At 33.1% G+C, this 18,904-nt stretch overlaps 2 protein-coding genes across 4 annotated transcripts in view; both read right to left on the bottom strand.

Moving 5' to 3' along the window:
* LOC132720055 (interaptin-like) overlaps nt 1-3,679 on the bottom strand; it is a 40,785-nt gene extending 37,106 nt beyond the window's left edge. Inside the window, exon 1 of the mRNA XM_060704045.1 lies at nt 3,597-3,679. Within this exon, the coding sequence (XP_060560028.1) occupies nt 3,597-3,679 (83 nt within the window). The remainder of the gene's footprint in view (nt 1-3,596) is intronic.
* Nucleotides 3,680-12,842: 9,163 nt separating this feature from the next.
* LOC132720065 (myosin-11-like) overlaps nt 12,843-18,904 on the bottom strand; it is a 74,000-nt gene continuing 67,938 nt past the window's right edge. For 2 of the 3 annotated variants that reach the window (XM_060704063.1, XM_060704071.1), the window contains 5 exons: nt 18,536-18,640; nt 17,760-17,867; nt 14,909-15,022; nt 14,022-14,067; nt 12,845-13,564 (listed from right to left, as the gene is read on the bottom strand). In XM_060704063.1, the coding sequence (XP_060560046.1) occupies nt 13,552-13,564; nt 14,022-14,067; nt 14,909-15,022; nt 17,760-17,867; nt 18,536-18,640 (386 nt within the window). In that variant the 3' untranslated portion in view covers nt 12,845-13,551. Of the gene's footprint in view, nt 13,565-14,021; nt 14,068-14,908; nt 15,023-17,759; nt 17,868-18,535; nt 18,641-18,904 lie in introns of all 3 variants that reach the window. The other variant, XM_060704055.1, reaches the window with a different exon arrangement.

Raw genomic sequence — 18,904 nt, 5'->3', positions numbered from 1 at the left:
CATTTCACAAAATTCAAATAAATGATTAATGGACTAAAATTGAAAAATAAGGGCCAGTTTTATGAGCTTAATTATTTTGAACGTTTTTTCTTCTTTTTTTCTCTCTCTTTCTTTCTCGGTTATTTAACCCCGCCCATTTTTTAAGCTGTGCTCTTCTGTGATAAATGCTCAGGTAAATAATTTTTATGCTTAACTGATCAAGCAACCTTCAAATGATAAAGAAATTAAAGTTTAAACACAATTTACTTTACATTAAACTGAAATTATAAAGTTAAGGGCAGTTTTGGGAACATTGTAATTTTAAATATTTTTTTTTCGGTAATTTTATTCCATCCCACTTTTGAAGCTCTACTCTTACGGCATAAATGGTAATATACTGATTTTCTATGCTTAACTTGTCTAGCTTTGTTAAATTGATAAGAACACACAATTTATATTGTTTGTTAATACGGAAAAACGAGTCATCAAATTGTCAAAAAATGTTATTTTACCACTTTTATGGTAAATTGATAGTGATCATTTTAAAAGTTTGCCGTATAATTGTCATTTTTGCTCCATTAAATCATAAATTAGCCATATTTTATTTGATATTGTGCAATAAAAACTATTTTGTACAAAATTTTGTAAAAAGTCAAAAACAAAATAAATATGGTATTTTGTAATTTATGGTGGCCACATTGGCGGCCATCTTGAATTTTTGTACTTTTGCTCGGGCTGCGCATCTTAAGAAATTGGTTTTTAGAAACTACAAACGATATGCTTTATAATGGCAATGTTTCTTTTTTGATATAGTTAATTGCAATAAAATCCCGCCAACTCCTGGACTAATAAACAAAAGACATAACTCTTTTAAATGAAACCAACACATTCATGAATCCACATCATTTTTACGAGATACATCATTTGACAGTAAAAGACCGCATTCGAATTGCGCTTATTCGAAGTTTGGCGGAAATGCCGATAAGTTAAGACTAGGGAGACAATAACAGGTCGGCTGCTACAAATATACAGATCTTACCTGTCTTTCCGTTCGTGGTCGACTCCATGCCTCTGCCATATTTCCGTTAATGTATCTGTTATATCTTTGTCAAACCTAAGATTTCTGTTTGTGTGTGTTTTTTTCCAATTAATAAATACCTTTCATTATTCTATATTATCCTTAAATTTTCCTTTCTTCTGTTCTTGCATCTTTATACCTGTAATAAAAAGTGACAGTGTTTTAAAGGGAGACTCAGGCAAAATTTTGATTTCTTAGTTTTGAATTTTTCATTCATTATTCTGTAAATGCCCTCAAAATAAATATATTAGACAGTCAAAGAAACAAACCTTTCCTCCATATAAAGAATAAAATGATGGTTTCCTAACTTGACCCGCGTGGGTCAGGTTAGAGCGCTAGGATTTCACAATAGTTGTCAAAGTGAACTCTGGAAAGGTTAAAGAACATGTCAAATGAATGACTTAGACTTGTTTCAACCATACAATATCCACAATATCTGTTATTGTAACTTCAAGGGTTTGTTAAAGTCATCTGACTTGTTTTAAAACTATTTGGTGATTCTATTGGCGTCTAAATTTTGTTCAACATATATAGATATATTTACGCTTCCAGCCAAACTATATAGAATTTAAGCAGAAATTCATGCTGAAACTTCAAGAAAAGTCATTTTAGTGTGATTTGAGTACATAAGATCATTTTAATATTTTTGTCATTATTTTGCCTGAATATCCCTTTATATATATACAGTTTGTGCAATTTATGCCAAAATTCTGGAAACAAAGTGATCCCTCGGAAGCATTAATCACAACAAAATTACATAAGAATTGCAGACTCGGTTTGATCGAGTCTGAACATGAGAGATAATGAATAAGTGCAACACTCTCACGCCCCCCTAACACCGGCTTGAGCGGTACTCAATTCTCAACACACACTTAATAGTGCTGGCATCAATGATCCCAAAGGACCAGAAAATATAAGTTCACTGAAGTGAAGTACGGGGCAACTTTTTACAGCTGCAACACGGCACTTGACACCTGCTGTTGTGAAGATCAAAATTCTGGAAACAAAGTGATCCCTCGGATGCATTAATCACAAGAAATTTAATTGAAAATTGCAGACTCGGTTTGATTGAGTCTGTACATGAGAGATAATGAATAAGTGCAATGCATCCGGCTTGAGCGGTACTCAATTCTCAACACTTAATAGTGCTGGCATCAATGATCCCGAACGACCAGAAAATATAACAACACTGAAGTGAAGAACTGAATAACAATCTGAATCAAGTTCAGATCTTATTTCTTAGATGTAGATCTGATTGTTAGTTTGTTTCATTTTACGTCAACTCAGTGGGAACGTCCGTATGTCTGTCCTTAATACTTTTGTTTCTAGTCTATAACTTTTAAACATATGATTCTGTTTTGAAATAAGTTGGCACAAGTGATCACCATAATAAGACGATGTACAGAGAGCGCAATAACTGGGTTGCTACACCCAAGGTAAAGGTTAAGTGCTAAAAGTCTACATTTCATGTCCGCTCCATTTTCTTTAAAATATGATAAACAAGATCGACAAGGAAAGGTGGCGTTCAATGAACGCAGCCCCCACCCGAGCCAGCAACAAGCGCCAGCGGCAAGGAGCCCAGGAGGACCCCAAAGAAAAATAGGACAGGGCATAAGGTAGAGCACGGGCAGGCAAACCACTACATAAGAATAAATAAACCGCTGCAATGTTTTTTAAGACTACTTGGCAGAAATGATCACCATAATGATACCATTTGCAGAGCACAATAATCAAGTCATAATCCTTAAGGTCAGGGTCACACTCAAAGGTCAAACGTAAAAACATCTATTTTTCATGTCATGTCTATAACTTATTGACAATTCAACTATTTTAGAATTTTCTGGCACAAATGATCCACACCATGACACAATTTGAAGTCCTTAAAATCCAGTTTGCTACCCGAAAGTCAAGGTTATATGTTCTTCACATCTTTTTGACCTTATGGAAGATTTTAATAAGCTTGGCACAAATAGTCTCCATCGTGAGACTATGTGCTTATGTTATGCATGGTACAACATCAAGGCCATGTGTGGTAAAAGGTTAATAAGTAATTATTCATGGTTACTATGAAAGGGGATTAAGCTGCCCTTCAGACTGTCTCGTTGACATAAATTTACCCACTGATGTACAATTATAACCCAATTCGACTTAATGTCAACAGGTTGTCATTTTGTACTTTCGGTCTCGACAACCATAATAATAAGTATATAAATAATGTACTGTTTACTTTTTTCTATGAATTCACTTATTTCAGGTGGACATTTACTTAATATACTGGAAATAAACTTGTCAACAACTCCCAGCATTAAATTACTATTTGTTTAAATGTCTAGTTTATTTGCGTCGGTATAACCGAAATGCCGTATCCGCTTTTTGCATTCAACTATTGTGTTCGAGGTCATTAGCTGAAGACTTGAGGGAAATGGCCGAAAAGTTGCGATTGTAGACAGTATATAAAAATGTTTGAATTAATTTTAAACAAATTATTTTGAAGTAATGGACTGAATTCTTCATTGGCATGATTGATTTGCCAGCTTACCTGCCGGCTATATGAGCAACGCCATGTTTGTTCATTTCCTTCTCAGTATCATTTACACCTCTCAGACACTGCACCTTAGCCATATATTGCACACATTTCATCCCTCAAACACTTCAGTTCTCTTTTGATAAAACTTGATTTAGACACCTTACGGGTCATTTAAAGATATAGGTCATATCTGAATTCAACATGTCCGTTGGGTCCTAAAAGTTGTATTGTCCATGTATGCATAAACAACAAAATAATGACAACTTAACCAAATTTTAATAACTTGACCTTAATGTTAAGGTCAATTCAACCGTTTCCGAGGTCTTGTCCAAAATATTTTTGCCCAGTCAATTTGTTTTTAACATACAAGAAGGCCCTGACATGTCTTGTTTTGTCCAAGTATAAATCAAATCTGTACATAAATAACAAAATTATGACAATTAAACCAAAATTCAATAGTTTGACCTTGACGATCAAAGTCATATAAAGATCAAGGTGAAAGTCAGTCCAACCGTCTTGAACGACTTGTCTAAAAGGATGTGTTGTCAAAGTATGAAGATAATCCATCAATTAGATACCAAGTTAATTTCAATTAAAAAAAAATACAATTCAATAATTTATTTTCATTGTTAAGTTCATTAATCTGCCAAGATCAAGTTGAGTTTAATTTACATAAATGTCTAATCCTAAAATATTTTGTGTCTTAATATGAAGTTAAACCATTCATCAATCACAAAGTCCAATTACAGCAAAACAATTCAATTCTATAATTTTACCTTCAATGTCATTTATGAATTTAGGTCAATGTCTGTCTAATTCACTTAATGGTCTATCTTTAAAGATTGTTTTGTTAAAGTTTGAAGACATCCATTCAAAAATAACCAAGTTATACCCTCTTATAGCAAAACTCAACAAAAATCATCAAAATTTTGACTTCTGGCCTTGGTGGCCAAGGTCATTTATAAGGGTCCAGTCTACATGAAGGTCTTGTCCAAAGTGTTTTTGTGGCCATACATGAAGACAATACACTTAGAACTGAAAAAGGTAACGATGAACGTTATCTTTTTGGGACGGCAACAGAAAAGGGAATGCCGCCATTACTGTCGTTGGAAACAGACAAATGTCCCTTAAGCAGAGCCCAGTAGGGGAACCATGACATTGACTTCACCAAAGGCTTGATTTCTATAAAAAAGTGTTTCAGAAAAATAGAAACATAAACATATTCTCATAATCTCAGCCCATTTATCTAAATACAAATCCGTGAATGAATGACAAAAATATGACTAGACTCAACTACCAATGCAATCCCATCATCTGTCAAACTGCCAATTTCAATTGAAATAAGAAAGTTTTCAACATGTAGATTAATTTTATCTAAGAAAATTCTTAAGTAGCCTTTTAAGTATTACTAAGGATAAGACTTACATTGACTGTTTAGCGGGACGGACGGAAAATGTACGAACTGAAGGTTGGACGATGCAAACAAAAGGCCTGCAAGGCGGGGGAGGGGGGGGGGGAGAAAGGGTGGGGGAGTGGCAAAACATAACATAATAGTTGTGACAACATTCAAGCCAACATTGTCTGGAGATTTCCAAAAGGGTCTGTATTAAGTAACCTAAATTTAAAATTTGCTGGAGAAAGATATTTAAATTTTGAGTATGCGAGGAAAGTAGACATTATGAAAAGTAATAATAAGAATTAGAACTATTCCGTTGACATTTCGGAATCAATATAATTCACCATTTTCTTTGCACATGCGCAATGTCACAAACAGAATTAGTAGTCTTTCTAAATTTTGTTTCGTCATGATAGTGAAGTATTACAAGTTTCTAGTTGTTTTGAAATAATCTTCCTACTAAAATTGTAATAATAAGCAATTTTGGCAAAAAAAGGGCATAACTTCTAAAATATAAAGTTTAGAATAATGTCATTATTACTTCAATGCACATCAGTCAAGAAATTAATGCAAGAAGAACATTAAAGAACCAGTGACCCCAATAGATATTACAATATATAAATATAGATACCCTAATACATGAAACCTAATGTATTTACCTCTCAAATATGAAATATCTCTCTCAAATATGAAATATCTCTACCAATAAATAGAAACTACAAGAGCAAAAGTGAAGAAATCAAATAATTTTTTATCAGTCTCGTTAAACTGACCTCGACTTACGTGACCATATTCTCTTTCCAAATTTATAGGACCATCCAAAATATTTACCTACCAAATATGAAAGACACGATGGCCATCAGTCATTAAATAAATTTTGTGTAAGCAAAAGCAAAACGATATTTTAGCACTTGTAACATTAACATTAGTACCTCTATACCAAACCACCTTTGCATCGTTTTGCAAAATATAAAGCATCGGTCAATAAAAAGGAATGGCTTTATCACACACCCGTGCCGATTTTTCGACTCCGTAAATATGGTATTGCTCGGCCGTGCATATATCTTGACGTGACGGCATTAGCGTTATATAAACATAGTGTAAAGACGCGCTAAATGTTAGCGTTATACTAGCGGCGCGTCAATGAAAAATTACTCTTATTTTACTTTAAATGGTCTTTATTTTGGGTATGTGATAAATAGAATATTAAATTCGTGTAAGTTCATTATTTAATTTATTGCACTCGTTGAATAAAATAATATTATGCTCGCCAGAGGCTCGCATAATATGATTTTATTCAACTCGTGCAATAAATTCAGTATTGAACTTACACTCATTCAATATCCTCTATTTATGCGCTAAAATGGTACATAACAAGGGTTAATGCCAATAATAAAGGGAGATATTTAAACAATCAGGCAAGGTTATGCACATTATAAAGTTATACAAGTAGTCCTTTGACATTTAACCTCCTCTTTGTTCTTAGTCACTGTTTGATGTTTAAATAAAATTCTTTCAACACTGTCGAATTCCAAGTCTTTTTTGGATAAGCACTATTCTATATTATAATCGGAGCTATTTAAAAAACTAGAATAATGTTGAGTTACGGTACTTATACGAATAAGAAGTTTATTAAGAAGGAGAAAGTGATATCACTCTCTTAAAGCTTCTTGTCTCATATTGCATTATTTACATATTCGTTGCTCTCCAGGAGTGTTTTTATATCTACCAGTTTCTATCAATAAATTATGGGAGAAAGTTCGAAATGTAGTTAAAACAGTTCTGTACTTGCTTTCTTCGACACAGACTAAATACTTTTCCATTTAAAAGAATTTTTAAATTTGCAGTTTGTTTATAATCTTTGTAAAGTATTAATAGACGCATAAAGTCTCAACTAATCATTGTTTAAAAGTATTCTATGTATATCTATATCGAAATCGTTTGTCTTAAATATATGAAAAATTAGGTTTTGAAAACGTGGCATTAATAAAATGGCCAATTTTTTCGTTATAATTTCGACCAACATCTGTGTCTGCACGCCCGTTTAACTCACAACGAGTGTAAAATGTCCATCGGTAAAAATGTTGTGAGCAACTTCCGTTCCTCGTTGTGAGCACCCATCTAGGACGTGTGACACGATAAACAAGGTGAGTTTTTCATAATTTTTGAAGATTACAGACATTTATGTAAATATATCGGAATGCAGTTAGCTAGCGATGTGTTTTCCGAGTATGCACATGTAAAGATATTGCCTGTTGGTGGACAATTTGAGGGAAATACCGTGCGACGCAGTCACTCGGGGTAGCTGGAAAACTGGAGAAAACTTCTCTCCGGACCAAATTTAACATTGAAAACGTCGATTCTGGTAAAGTTTTGTGCATTCTAACCTGAAACAGATGCCCACAAGTCTTCAGCGTAAATTATTACCTGAAAGTCTTCATAGAAACGAAGATATACCCTTTTTTGCTTTAATCCTCGTTGTGAGCACCATAACCTCGTTGTGAGCAAGACAAGCGCAGTGCGTGTCTGGTTTGAATATGTGATTCAGATGGTGAAAATATAATTTTCAATCTACAAAAGCAATTAAAACGTTTTTGCACAGAAGCATTTCGTGCATACCCCGAAGGGAGGCATATTAGTTTTGAACTGTCCGTCCGTCAGTCCATCAATCCGTCCGAAAACTTTAACATTGGCCATAACTTCCTTATTAGTAAACGGATTTGATTCATATCTGAACACAACATCCCTTTGCACAAGACCTTCCTACGGACCTGTATTTTTTACCTTGACCCCTGAATGGCCTTTACATTTAAGGTCAAATTGTCAAAAAACATTAACATTTGAACGAGTTTGTGCATGTAAAATATGGAGGTTATTATTCATTACGTTGTGCCTGATAAGAACATCTCATGCTCTCTTAAATCCTTTTTTTCTTCGATACAGTCTTTATCAAACCACTTTTGCTCAATTTTCTATGTCTATAATTTAAGATTCGTTTTGTTTCGATCACTTCGAACACATCATATCTATTTGTAATTGTTCGAAAGAAAAATAAAGTTTACATACATCGATACTAATAATAATAATAATAATAATAATAATAATAATAATAATAATAATAATAAAACAATAATAATAATAATAATAATAATATTAATAATAAAGAGTTTATTTAACGTGAAAACTCTTTTGAACAACATGCCAATCTTCCATGAGGGCCTCCAAAAGGAACACTATAAATTTAACATGCAAACAATTGTAACATACATGAAGCTATCAATTTGTATTCACCGATATGTTACAATATCTCAAAATTAAGGTTTAAAAATGGTTCACTTGATAAATTAGATTCAACAGGCAGTATAAAAGTATGATAGATCTATATATAAACACCGCCTTAAGTAAACAAAAAAAACAGCGCTGATCTTAACAAAAAAAATCCATAATTGATTTTTTTATTACTTTAACCAATTTCTAGAAATTGATCTATAATAAAATGAGATACCTCTGCTAAATCCCCCTTTTCTAGTGTTTGAAGACTTACCAAAAATATGTTCTACACCATAATCATTTATTATTTAAATTTTAAGTGATATTTATTGATAAGAAAAAAAATGTCATAATACACTCCACTTACCTGAGCTTTTGTTATTGATTACTAACCTGTTTTTGCTCTATTGTTCTCTACATATTCCATTACAAATTAGCCGAAACAAAAGTTTAACGGCAATATAAGGTCATAGAAAAAGCACGAAAAACAATTGGTATGGATTATTACCAAAGGTTTTCCGACATTGATCATGAAAAGCAAACAATAGTTTTTTGTGAAAGGGTTAAAAGTCGTATTTATTTATTTAAATTTGATTAAGTATAAAATTATACAGTGTTTTCGCCCGTCCAATAACCGTCTCGTTTGTGCCATAAATTGCACCATTCTGACAATTTTGCAATCCGGGACATGAACGGTTGAAAGGTAAGTTGAAAAGTTTTGCTGATGTTATCTTTCCGCATCAAAAACTTTCAGTGGTTAAGTGACAAAATATTAAAATTGTATTTGTTTGGGTTATAAATTCCGTTTTTTCCCAACATTACTTCATTTTTTATCGTTATGTAATGGAGATAAACAATTTGGATCATGTACCAGTACTAGCATGTTCTCCATAAGTATGGTTCGCACTCACGGTGTCACGATCCGTTCAATACTGCACGTGATTTTATTAAACAAATATATATAGAGAGAGGAAATACTAACCATTTACTTGAAGAATATTTAAGGATCGTAAAAATTTCACAGTGGATTTTATTTACAAGTTTTTTTTCATAATACGTTAATATTTTACAAAAAATGATTATCTTACCTTTTGCCTTCTCTATATCAAGAGCTTGAAATAGAATCACGGCGAGTACTGAGTAAAACAAGGTAGTGTGACGGACATGACCTTTAACCATCAATGACCTTGTGTCATGCATATTATAAGCACATAGTCTCATCATAGTAATTATTTGTGCCAAGTTATTTAAAATCTTCCATGAAGTCAAAATGTTACGATGAACATTAAACCTTGACCTTTGGGTAACAACCTGGTTACTGGGTTCTGCACATTGTGTCATGATGGTGAGCATTTCTGCCAAGTTATCTTAAGAAAATGCAGCGGTTTAAATGTTATGGAGCGGACATGAAATGTAGACGTTTTAATATTTGACCTTTAAGTGTGAAATTGACCTTGGGGTGGTAACCCAATTATTGCGCTCTGCACATTATCTCATAATGGTGATCACTTGTGCCAATTTATTTCTAAAATTTTCAGCGGCACGAAAAGTTGACATTTTAACACTTGACCTTGGAGTAGCAACTAAATTATTTCGCTCTGCGCATTGTCTGGTGATAGTGATCATTTGTGCTAAGTTATTTAAAAAAGTTTTCAGCGGTTTAAAAGTTTTGGAGCGAACACGAAAGTGTAACAGAGGGACAGACGGGAGGACGTACAGACTGAAAGACGGAGGCCATTCCTATAATTACCTTCCCTCCCCTCATTGGTCTGCGGTTTTCACTTGACCAATGAAAATGCTCCAAATGAAACAAAAGGAAACAATCTGCTGCGCTAATTACTTTCAATAAAGAATATGACATATCGGAAAAAAGGTGCGTTTTAGTTTCATATGACGATTTTATTGAAATGTTATTACAAATAATAATTTAATTTTATCGTATTTAGAAGCGCAATACAAACAATTATTCATTCATTATGAATTAAGAGTGTTTTACTCGTTGGAGTTGTACCAAAACAATGCAATCAAATTTCTTCTGAGTTTCATTTTTTGACAGTTTGGGCGTGAATATTTTCGTATAATCAGCGTAGTTGTCAGTGTTGTTTCCTTAAAAAGTATTTATTTATCTAAAATTTGACACAAAGATTGTTGAAAGCACATCATGCCCCAGAAACAAATTATTTTACTTCTTTAGAAAGGGCAGAGCTGAATTTTATCATGCTTATATCATAGTTTTAGATTATGTTAGATGCTTGTTACCTGAAGAAAGTAGCAATGAATGTGAAATTATTTGTCATAAAGGTTTTCAAATGTAAACAAAGTAGTATTGTGACTTTCATACAAAACATTTATTCACTCTAACTGTACTTATTGCTAAACAAAATACCATTTTACATGCCGTCAACTAAATTTTATGGTTTTAGCAATCATGCAGTAACAGACAGATATGACAAAAACCTGCTAACGTACAGACAGCGTAACAAAATGACAGACAGACGGACGGACAGCAAAATGGCAAATCAATATGCCGTCGCAAAAACATGTAATGTTAAATATATCATGTGTTATAACGATGCTCAAAATACACTGTTACATGTTACATTTACGTATTGTCACATTATTCATTGTTATAGAATACAGTGTCACATAACTCAATGATAACATTACACACCGTCTAAAAACACGTTGTCACAATAAACACAGTCACAACACATAGCCAAATTTTACACTGTTACTCATTTAACATGGTTATAATATACACTTTCACAACACGTAGTCAAAATCTACACTTTTACACAACACATGGTCACATTATTTACACTGTCGCATAACAAACTGTCACATTTCAAATTGCAACATCGTCGCATTATACATTGTTTCAAAACATAGGGTACTTTAACACTCTCACATAAAAAAGTCATATTATAAACTTTTACATAAAAAGTCATGGTCACAATTCAAACTGTAACATTACACATGGTCACAGTTTACACTGTCACATTACACATGGTCACAGTTTACACTGTCACATTACACATGGTCACAGTTAACACTGTCACATTACACATGGTCACAGTTTACACTGGCACATTACACATGGTCACAGTTTACACTGTCACATTACACGAAGTCACACTTTACACTGTCACATTACACATGGTCACAGTTTACACTGCCACATTACACATGGTCACAATTTACACTGTCACATTACACATGGTCACAGTTTACACTGTCACATTACACATGGTCACAGTTTACACTGCCACATTACACATGGTCACAGTTTACACTGTCACATTACATATGGTCACAGTTTACACTGTCACATTACAAATGGTCACAATTTACACGGTCACAATTTACACTGTCACATTACACATGGTCACAATTTACACATTCACATTAAACATGGGCACATAATACGCTGTAACTCACAACACACGGCCATAATATATACATTTTAAAAAATCATAGTCACTTTCACCTTTCACGTAGTGTACATAGTACATAGGCATATTATATACTGTAACAACATATTGTCACAGTATAAACTGACACTATGTCACATCTAGTATCGTCAAATTATACAAATTCAAATTATATATACATTGATATACATCGTTACATTGTGCATTGACTCATCAAACATTGTTAAATTATACATTTACAAGTTATACAATGTACATGGTTAAATTATACACTGGCACGTTTAACATCGTTTACACATTATACATTGTTATGTTATACACTGACATGACAAGTATATAATATATCATTATACGTTAGATTATATATTGGCATGCGAAACATTGTGAAATCATACATTGGCACGTTATACATTGGCACGTCATACATTGCTAGATTACACATTGACACATTATTAAACATTTACGAATTATACTTTGTTAGATAATACATTCTAACGTTATACACATTGTTGAATTAAAATTTGACAAGTTATACATGATTTAATTATACATTGACACTTTATACTTGGTTTTATAAAACATTGACACGTAATACCTGGCAAAATTATACAGTAGCAAGTCAAACATATATTATTTAGACACTGACACGTAATACATGTAAACATCTATTTGGTTATTTCAACATTTGCACGTTATATAAATTGTCACATTATACATTGACATGTTATACATGGTTATATCATTGATACGTGATACATGGTTACAACATACATTTAGACGTTATACATTGTCAGATCACACATTGACACGTTATACATGATTACAACATACATTGACAGCTTAAACATGATAATATTTACATTGAAACGTCATGCATAGGTATATCAAACATTGACACGTTATACAAGGTAACATCATACATTGACATATTATACATGATAACAGCATTCATTGACAGCTTTAACATGATAATATTTACATTGAAACGTTATGCATTGCTATATCAAACATTGACACGTTATGTATGGTTACATCATACATTGAAACGTTATACATGGTAACATTATACATTGACACGTTATGTATGGTTTCATCATATATTGAGAAATTATATATTGTTAAATCATACGTGACTGTTAAATCATACGTGACAAGATCAACAATGATACATTGTCGCATCGTACATCGACATAAAATATTTAATCAAGAAATAAATAACTGATTCAGATATTTATACATTTTAACATTTCACCATTATAATAAGATTATATACGAAAATAAATTATACGTGTCATAATTAAATTTAGATACAATGCTACAAAGATATTGTCATTTATACACTGCCACACCTTGTCATAATTTGGATGCTGCTAATATATGTCATTTTATACACCGCCATACGTTGTCAAAATTTAGATGCTACTAAATAATGTCATTTTATACACCGCCATACGTTGACATAATTTAGATGCTACTAAAATATCGTCATTTTATACACTGCCATGTTATACGTAGTCATTTTACGGTTGTAACGCTAAGTATGGATATAATGTCATATAAGATGACATCAACATTTCCATATGATACATTGTTTCATTATATTACAATATTATACATTCATATTTTATCACTAGTGAAATTCTTAATGGCCAAATTATAAATAGTGAAATTGTTCGTTGCAAAATTGTACATAATGTAATTGTTCTTTTCCAAAGTAGACATTGTTGATTTGAAAATGTCGTTCAAACTGAACATTGCCAAATTAGACGTCGTTGTATCGTACGTTGACAAAATAATAGCACGCGGTATTTCCAGCTATATGTATTTTTTTAATGATGTAATTACATTAGTCGTCAATGCTACATCAACATCACTCCTCAATTCTGAAAGACAAAAAATACAATCTCATACAAAGTATATAATTTTTCATTTCTCTAAGATATTTTCGATCAAGCGGGACGGTAATATTAACTAGAGTATTCTAAGTTAGCTTTAACAGCGATAAATTATGAGATTATTTCTTTATCTTTATTGAAACATCCATCGCTTCTGTTAATCATTTTCTATAGTAACAATAGCATGATTTTAGTTGCTTGTCACTTGCTGAAAGACTACAAAATTTTATGACATGGACGTCATTTCGTTTCTGATTTCAAATTGGTTTTTCCTAAAATTTGAACCAAAATATTTACCGTTGCATGAGGAGAGACATTGTTTAAGATAATTTTTATATGAAAGCAACTGTTGAGGGTGCCCGTCATTAAAAAGTGATACATTTTATATGCGGCATAAACGTTCGAAAGGCATAATCATGCTTTTAAAAGTTATAATTATACTTACCTATTCCTTAGAAAGCTGATTTGTCTTTCAAGCTTGTTTGCTCTCTCTTAAACAGAAAACAGCACTTTTTAAAGGTTTTATCATTTCTTTGTATATAGCACGTGCTATTCAAAAATATTGTTTATCACATACACATGCATATATTTTGACATCATTTGCGTTTTACAAACACAGCGTTTAGACGCGCTAAATGCTAGCGTTATATATTTATACGTTGTCATAATTTGGATGCTGCTAAAATATCGTCATTTTATAATTTTATACACTGCCATACGTTATCATCATTTGGATGCTATAGAGGAATGATTCTTTTTCACTTCAAACGGTCTTTCGTTTTGGTATGTGATAAATAGAATATTAAATTCTTGAAAGTTCATTAATGAATTTATTGAACGAGTTGAATAACACCATAGATTCGCATAATGTAATTTTATTCAACTCGTTAAATAAATTTAGTATTTAACTTACACTCATTGTATATCCTATGTACTTATTATCTAGTTTATACAGAATATATTTCAGTTCGAGTGTGTATAAAGCAATGCGTTTGGAAGACAACAAGGAAACCACTGATTGACCCTGACATGGCAGCAATCCTTAGATTACTAGACCGACGCGTTAACCACTCATTCTTGCGATCACTGTTTTGCTTATTTTCTATTTTTGTTAGTTATATGTATATATGACCTTCTGGTATAGTATGAATAATATCTAGGCTTTGATAAAACAGAAAACATATCATTTAAGCTATATCCATTGTTTGAACTTAAAACTTAGTAATTTTTATTTTTACTCAAAAACACGAATTAAATCTATACTGATTCAATATCATCTATTTTTACACACAAGTCAACATAGAAAATAAAGTAAGGAATTACGTCACTTACCTTTGTAATGAGCAACATGCTTGTTCTGTTTCTCTAATGTTTTCACTTTATCTTTTAGGTCACAATTTTCTTTTATCAAACCCTTGTATGTCCTCGTTGCTGCCTTCAATTCATCTTGAAACATATATTTAAAGACGTACACTAATTTTTTTGCTTTAAAGATTAACTAGAAATGTTTAATTGTAAAGGTAAGTGGTGTTACACGTATTGCTTTTTATGTTTTTCAAAAGATTAACAACTTACAAAAATGCTAATTCGTTTAACTGATACACAAAAAGTACGACACAAATCGCTTGGTTGAAGCTTCTAAGTGTAATGTACCTCAAAATATGATATAAAAAATAGAGAAATACAGAATCCCTAAAGAAAGCCCAACACGACAAAATCGTAAATGTTGCAGGCTCGGTTTGATTGAGCCTGTTCATGGACGGTAATGGAAAGTGCAAGTTACCGTCCACGCCCCCTAGAAGCAGAATTCAACATTTAACACGAAAATGGTGAAATTTTGAATTTAGAAACATCCGCAGATGTGTTCATACGGCGGTTACCATGGAACCTTCAATGTGACACAGTAGTGCCATTCCATGTAAAGCGGCGTATGGTCCCCAAATAAAAGAATGCTTGTGCCCTAAACGAGAAAACAATGGGCGGAACTAAATAAAATGGAATTTTGAAAGGGGATCTGAGGTTATGAAGCCTGAATATCTCAGAAAAGGCGTCAAAATACAAATTTAAAAGCAAGTACATATCCTAAGGGTGATTATGTACATTGTAGCATTCAAGTAGGAATACTGGAACCACTCAACAAGAAAAATATCAAATAGAGGGAACTAAAAGTACCGCACACATGCACAACAACAATTATGTCGTGCTGAACGATCTTTAAGGATCGAAAATATAACATCATTGATTAAATGTACGGGGAGACTTTTTACAGCCGCCACACAGCACAAATAACACGGATGTGACAATAAAATAGAGAAATACAGAAAGCCAACAATGTGAGCAGTGGTATGGCTTAAAAACAACTAGAACTGCCACTGTCATGGCCTGAATACCCCCGCATACCACATAATCAACAGTGGTCAATTAAAGCTCAATAACAACCTCCCTGCCATATCTGAGGGTAGTAAGCCAGTGCATTGCATAATTATGTATTCTACATGTTTTTGTGGCAAAGATCAAAGTGACCTTACCTTTGACCTCAAAACTGAAACTGCCAATGCATGACTTGAATACCCCCATTCATGCAGCTTTGTCTGGTTTTTTTATGATGAATATATGAGAACATAATTATATGCTTCAAACGTGAAAATGTCAAAATCAACAACACTCAAGACAGGTAATCTAAAGCATTTGAGCGGATAAACTTATTGTAGTTAAAGCCCCTGTTACCTTGACCTTTGACACAGTCACCTAAAAATCAATAGGGGTCATCTACTAGTCATAACCAACCAAAATACCAAATATGAAGACTGCTGACTAAAGTGTTGTTACGCAATTGAGCACATAAGCTTTTTGAGCTTAAGGCTCCTGTGACCTTGACCTTTGACCCAAGGACCTCAAATTCAAAAAGGGTCATCTACTTATCATGACTAACCTCAATGCCAAATATGAAGACTGTGGGTGAAAGGTATCTTAAGTTATTGGGCGGCAGGCTTTACATAGTCAAGGCCCCTGTGATCTTAAAAACCATGACCCAGTGACCTCAAACTCAATAGGGGTCATCTACTCATCATGACTAACCTCTATGCCAAATATGAAGACTGTGGATCAAAGGAATCTTAAGTTATTGGGCGGACAAGCTTTTTAAGTCAAGGCCCCTGTGACCTTGACCTTTGACCCAGTGACCTCAAAATCAATAGGGGTCATCTACTCATCATGACTAACCTCCATGCCAAATATGAAGACTGTGGATCAAAGGAATCTTAAGTTATTGGGCGGACAAGCTTTTTTTCAGTCAAGGCCCCTGTGACCTTGACCTTTGACCCAGTGACCTCAAAATCAATAGGGGTCATCTACTCATCATGAATAACCTTCATATCAAATATGAAGACTGTGGGTCAAAGGAATCTTTAAGTTATTGGGCGGACAAGCTTTTTTCAGTCAAGGCCCCTGTGACCTTGACCTTTGACCCAGTGACCTCAAAATCAATAGGGGTAATCTACTTATCATGACTAACCTCCATGTCAAATATGAAGACTGTGGGTCAAAGGAATCTTAAGTTTTTGGGCGGACAAGGAAAAACCGACGGACGGCCGGACGGCCAGATGGCCGGACGGACAAGCTGATTCCAGTATACCCCCTTACAACTTCGTTGTGCGGGGGTATAATTAACTAGCCTAAGGTAAGCATCGTTGGAACGCATAGGGACTGATTCCGCTAAACATCGTGCGAATGAGAGTACGCATTGGTTATCGTGAATAAAGGTAGGGAAACAGATTATTTCAAATTATTTTAGATAAAACAAATGTCTTTTTTAGCAGTTGATAGACGTACCTCGAAAGTATTAGATTAAAGATTAGCTCTCACAATTTAAATATAATTGGAATGCGTTAGGTGACCAAAAAAAAATATTGGTACATACGCAGTGAGATATCAATTCATAAGTTTATATCGTAGAAGAAAAATTAATACTTGAGAAAATCAGTGGTGAATGAAAAGATTATAATGGAACCTCAGCTTATATTTATAAGCAATGAAGACAAGGCTTGTGTATTCATGAATACAGAATTATGAACATTTCTAATCTTGAAATGAACTAGTTTACGATGTTTCAATATGCGTCTTAATAATATAGAGTTGCTTTTTAATAAAAGATTTGTTAAATATTTAACAAATATTTTATTACCTCCAACATCCTCTCGATTTTTCAGTTCAGTTTCCATTTCAGTCACATGTTTTTTCATAGCTTCATTCCTCCTCTCTAAGCTAGCCATTTTGGTTCCATATTCGTCCTCTTCATTAAAATAATATAAAACGTTGAAGGTTACAGAGATATTTTGAAATTATAGAAAATAAGCAAGTCGCAAAATATAATATACTTTTATATCATGATTGTGTTTCCCTAAGAACTAAAATTTGAAATGAAAGATCAACAAGGAAGGATGACATCTACTAAACGCACTCCTCAAAATACCCAGTTACACAGGACCACCTGTAAGGTACTAACAAACACAACTGTTCCACGCCCATAGAAAGGAGAGCAAATGGTCTGCAAGAACTAATGCTAGGAATATAAATGAAATTATAATCTCTACTAAACAAATAATAAAATATGATAAACAAAATCAACAAGGAAAGGCGGTAATTCAATGAACAAATTATCATCAACAAGAGAGTAAGAGAGTTATGGTGACCCAAGATTGTCCACCTGTTAATAAAGGCTATATATGTCAAGAATTAATAAAAGAAAAAAGAAATCAGGAAACAAAGTGATCCCTCGGAAGCATTAATCGCAACAAAATTACATGAAATTGGCAGACTTGGTTTGATTGAGTCTGTACATGAGGGATAAAAAAACTCATAACTTAAAAGTTACTTATATTGATTAAGATCTATTATCACATTCGTTTCTGTCATTGTTTCAAACAACAAGAAACCTAGACAATAGTAAATTTAACTTACCATAATACTGTTTAAGTTCTTGTCTCGTCTCTGCTAGTCTTGTCTGAAGAATTTCCACATGCTCTGCTTGTGGAATATTGTTTCTTTGTAAATCCGCCACCTCATCTGATTATAAACAAACAATTATCATAGTATTGCAAGCAATCCATAAGTCCCCTACCGGTTAGAACCCCAGCAACATTCTGATGGGCCATTGGCCATTCAATTTTACCAGTGAATGAATGACATGAATGAACTTAAATCTTTTGAGTTCTAAGTTTGTCTATATCACAGTAATGTGTTAAGTTTCTTTGCCTAGTAAGGAAATTATGTTTATACAACCTTGTCATATTATTACGATGTGGGATTTTAAAGTAAATCCTATAAGGA

This window comes from Ruditapes philippinarum, unplaced genomic scaffold, assembly GCF_026571515.1.
Source record: "Ruditapes philippinarum isolate M1 unplaced genomic scaffold, ASM2657151v2 ctg1364_1_1_1_1, whole genome shotgun sequence".
Lineage (NCBI taxonomy): Eukaryota > Metazoa > Mollusca > Bivalvia > Venerida > Veneridae > Ruditapes > Ruditapes philippinarum.
Note: the sequence above shows the minus strand (reverse complement) of the source record. Positions and strands in the feature narration are given on the sequence as shown.